This window comes from Mandrillus leucophaeus, unplaced genomic scaffold (genome assembly GCF_000951045.1).
Source record: "Mandrillus leucophaeus isolate KB7577 unplaced genomic scaffold, Mleu.le_1.0 Scaffold830, whole genome shotgun sequence".
NCBI lineage: Eukaryota > Metazoa > Chordata > Mammalia > Primates > Cercopithecidae > Mandrillus > Mandrillus leucophaeus.
Window position 1 is genome coordinate 675,440 of NW_012109031.1, and position 3,882 is coordinate 679,321.

A 3,882-nucleotide genomic window follows, 5' to 3' on the forward strand; every position below is an offset into this window, starting at 1 on the left:
TTCAGCAGAATTAGGAGCCAGGTCCTGATTCCTCTTCAGCAAGGCCTCACTGAAGGAAGTTTCATCAGGTGCTGGCTTGACCCGGGGGAAGGCCATTTCACACTAAACCAGAAGTAAACAACTACATTCTATTTGCCGAAAATAATATACAGGAGAGATTGTTTTTTCTATTACTACGACACAAAAAGGTTAAAAATAGAAAATTCTACACTTGTTTTTACTCCTTAATTTGTTCAATTAGCTGGGCATGGTGGCTCACGCCTGTAATCCCAGCTGAGGTGGGAGAATCCCTTGAACACAGGAAGCGAGGCTGCAGTGAGCCAAGATCGTGCCACTGCACTCCAGCCTGGGCAACACAGTAAGACCCTGCCTCAAAAAAAAAAAAAAAAAAAAATTTCTTCAAAGGCCAGGCATGGTGGGTCACGCCTGTAATCCCGGCACCTTGGGAGGCCGAGGTGGGCAGATCACTTGAGGTCAGGAGTTCAAGATCAGCCTGGGCAACATGGTGAAACCCCGTCTCTACTAGATACCCAAAAAATAGCTGGGCATGGCGCCTATAATACCAACTACTTGGGAGAATGAGGCAGGAGAACTGTTTGAACCTGGGAGGCAGAGGTCCTGATTCCTCTGCCTCCCGGGTTCAGTGCAGTGAGCCAAGATTGCACCACTGCACTCCAGCCTGGGTGATGGAGTGAGACTCTGTCTCAAAAAAAAAAAGAAAAAATGTTCAAACAAGGATACAAGCTGGAATAGCCATAATTTAAGCTATCACTATCTTTATAGTAACAAATTAGCCATAGATACGATTACTTGTTCAGAACAAAGATTATAATCATGTTTAATGCCAACAGTAGTCAAGGAATTATTCTCCCCACCATGCTTACACTGTTTCTGTAGGTAAAGCAACACACAGTTGACTCAAAACCCCAAGTCTTTTCAAAAATCACTTTCCCCCCCATTTCAATCACCATTTTTTTTTTTTTGTTTTGGTAGTGATGCCATCTCAGTTCACGCAACCTCCGCCTCCCGGGTTCAAGCGATTCTCCTGCTTCAGCCTCCCAAGTAGCTGGGATTACAGGCACACGCCCAACCAACTTTTTTATTTTTTACTAGAGATGGGGTTTCACCATATTGGCCAGGATGGTCTCAAACTCCTGACATCAGGTGATCCATCCGCCTCGGCCTCCCAAAGTGCTGAGATTACAGGTGTGAGGCACTGTGCCTGCCCTCTTCAACCACTATCTAACTTCATTAACTGGGAGATACTAGGCTCCATTTCAAGAATGGCCAGAAATTGTGTATTATTAACCCAAGGTACTCACCAAATAGAAGTCAAATGGGATATGTGGTACAAAGGGCCTGAACCTAAAACACGAAAAACAGCCAAATTATTCCCTATGTAGGAATCAAGTGAGATTTAAATAACACACTAACAATTTTGAAAACATGTCAGACCTCAGAATGAGTGACAAAGTCTCTGGGGAGGGAGAGAATCATTCTTAGCATAGTGGGGCCAAATTCATTTAGCAGGAGTGCGGAAAAGACCACAGTTGGCTCTCACAAAACCAAGTGACATTAGTCTATTCCAAAACTCCTATTTAGATGACAAGCAGAAACTAACAACTAAGTGCAGAGATGCTAAAAGCTGGCACTCACCCTCCTCCTGGGCCTCCTCTGGAACCAAAACGCCCACCACGACCACGGCCTCTGTCACCCCTAGAAATGCAGATTTTATTTTGATCTCATTGAAGGAATACCCACCGGCCATATCATTTTAAGTTGGCTACTTTCATCCCTCGGAACCTCCCAACGGTAGGCAAGAGACCCCACTCACACTTACACTTCTCCCCATTCCAAATGGTGCCCAGTTACACCCCCATAACCTCCTCATTCTGGATAAGTTAATCACAACCCCCATCAAGTAATGATGGGGCTCAGACAGTGAGCCCTACACGAAATAACCCATAATCCTGGGCCACACGAATCCTAATACTTCGGAAGCTAAAGATTGCTCATTTCTTCATAACGTACACATTTATCGGGCATGTCCTATATGTCAAGCCCTTCGCACTGAGGATGAATGCGGCTCGCTCCAGCATTCTCAGCCCGGATGACGGGGGCGGAGGGAAGGTGGGGAGCTCCTCCGGGGACTTGAGGACACCTCCTCATCGCAACCCTTCAGAGAGAGGTGTCGAACCCGCCTCCCTACTCCTGGGCCCCAACCCCATCCCGGGCCCAAGTTTCCCCGCCTCTACCGGCCTCACTCTCTCCCACTCTCCTAGACCAGGAGTTCTCAGGTTTTTGGCCAGCTCCCGGATACATGGTCCTTTCAGGTACTCCGACTTCTTTCCACCCACGTTCCCAAAGTTTTCCGTCGAATACCTGAAACCTTTCGACCACTTCGACCCCCTTACCTCATGGCGCCTTAAAACACGAACAATGGAGGCCGCACCAACCGCCCCTTTCCTCTGAGGAGCAGACAACTGAAGAGGCGTCTTGCCGGCGTGTCCCAATAAAACCCGGCGTGATTGGCTCCCGCCTTACCCCATCGCTTATGCCTATTGGCTTACTTTGTCAAACCGGGCTTATGAACCAATAAAAAACGCCTACTGTGTCAGGAACTAGCCAATAAGAACTGGTTCTATAGTAATGACGAATTTTTGATCAGACATTAGGTGGCACTGAAGAAGTCAGGACAACGACTACGTGGTCTTCTATAACAGTTATGAGACCATTTGCTTTCAGATAGCAGAGTGGCGCAGCGGAAGCGTGCTGGGCCCATAACCCAGAGGTCGATGGATCGAAACCATCCTCTGCTATCGGAATTTTTTCATTGCCCTGTAGGGCACACGTAATTTACATTTCATTCAGTGAGTGAAAATACCTTGCCGATTTTCCTACCTCAAAAATGCAAGCGGTATCAGCCATTTTTGCCACCAGCAGTTGAAGTTGATGGGGAAAAGGGAGTTTAGGCAACTATGAACACTACACGTCTACAAACTCGAAGCAGGAGAAACAGGTTTCAGATAGGAGGAGTATATTGATTGAATTAATGTGGAAAACAGGTGTTCCACCAGCCTCAGCCTCCCAAAGTGCTGGGATTACCGGCCTGAGCCACCGCGCCCGGCTTGGTTACATAAATTCTTTAGTGGTGATTTGTGAGATTTTGGTGCACTCATCACCCGAGCAGTATACACTGAATCCAACTTGTAGACTTTTATCCCTCATCTACCTCCCTTCCATACGTACTTTTTTGATATTTAATTTACTACAGCAGAACGTAAACATCTTAAGTCTAAACGTATTCTGTCCACATAACCACCATCCAGATTAAAATAAATGTTATTAATTTTAAAAAAAAAAAAGGGCCGGGTGCGGTGGCTTGTGCTGGCGGGCACTTGTAATTCCAGTTACTGGGGAGGCTGAGGCAGGAGAATCTTGAATCCAGGAGGCGGAGGTTGCAGTGAGTTGAGATGGCGCCACTGCACTCCAGCCTGGGCGATAGAGGGAGACTCCGTCTTTAAAAAAAAAAAAAAATCTTGCTTGAGGTTTGTTGAGCTTCTTGAATCAATGGCTTGAGGTTTGTCGTCCATTTATATAATTTATTAGCTATTATATCTTCCAGTATTAGTTTTACCTTCCTGAACTCCAAAGACGTATTAGACTTTCCCCCAGTAATCTCTTTGTCTCTTACCCTCTCTTCTATTATTTTATTTGTACACAGGGTCTCACTCTGTTGCCCAGTCTGGAGAGCAGTGGTACACCATCATAGCTCACTGCAGCCTCGACCTCCTGGGCTCAACAGACTCCCATTTCGGCCTCCCCAGTAGTTGGGACTACTCAGAGGCACAGGCCACAACACTCTGAGCTAATTTTTTTTTT

General features: G+C 46.4%; 1 protein-coding gene and 1 non-coding gene across 2 annotated transcripts in view; one reads left to right on the plus strand and one right to left on the minus strand.

The window, feature by feature from the left end:
- ILF2 (interleukin enhancer binding factor 2) overlaps positions 1–2,549 on the minus strand; it is a 26,454-nt gene extending 23,905 nt beyond the window's left edge. Inside the window, exons 1-5 of the mRNA XM_011968217.1 lie at positions 2,545–2,549; positions 2,275–2,424; positions 1,657–1,716; positions 1,323–1,365; positions 1–102 (exon numbers count right to left, since the gene is read on the minus strand). Coding sequence (XP_011823607.1) covers positions 1–102; positions 1,323–1,365; positions 1,657–1,716; positions 2,275–2,424; positions 2,545–2,549 — 360 coding nt within the window. The remainder of the gene's footprint in view (positions 103–1,322; positions 1,366–1,656; positions 1,717–2,274; positions 2,425–2,544) is intronic.
- A 198-nt stretch (positions 2,550–2,747) lies between these two features.
- TRNAM-CAU lies at positions 2,748–2,819 on the plus strand. Its single transcript has one exon. It is a non-coding gene; the product is annotated as a tRNA-Met (tRNA).
- Positions 2,820–3,882: the final 1,063 nt, after the last annotated feature.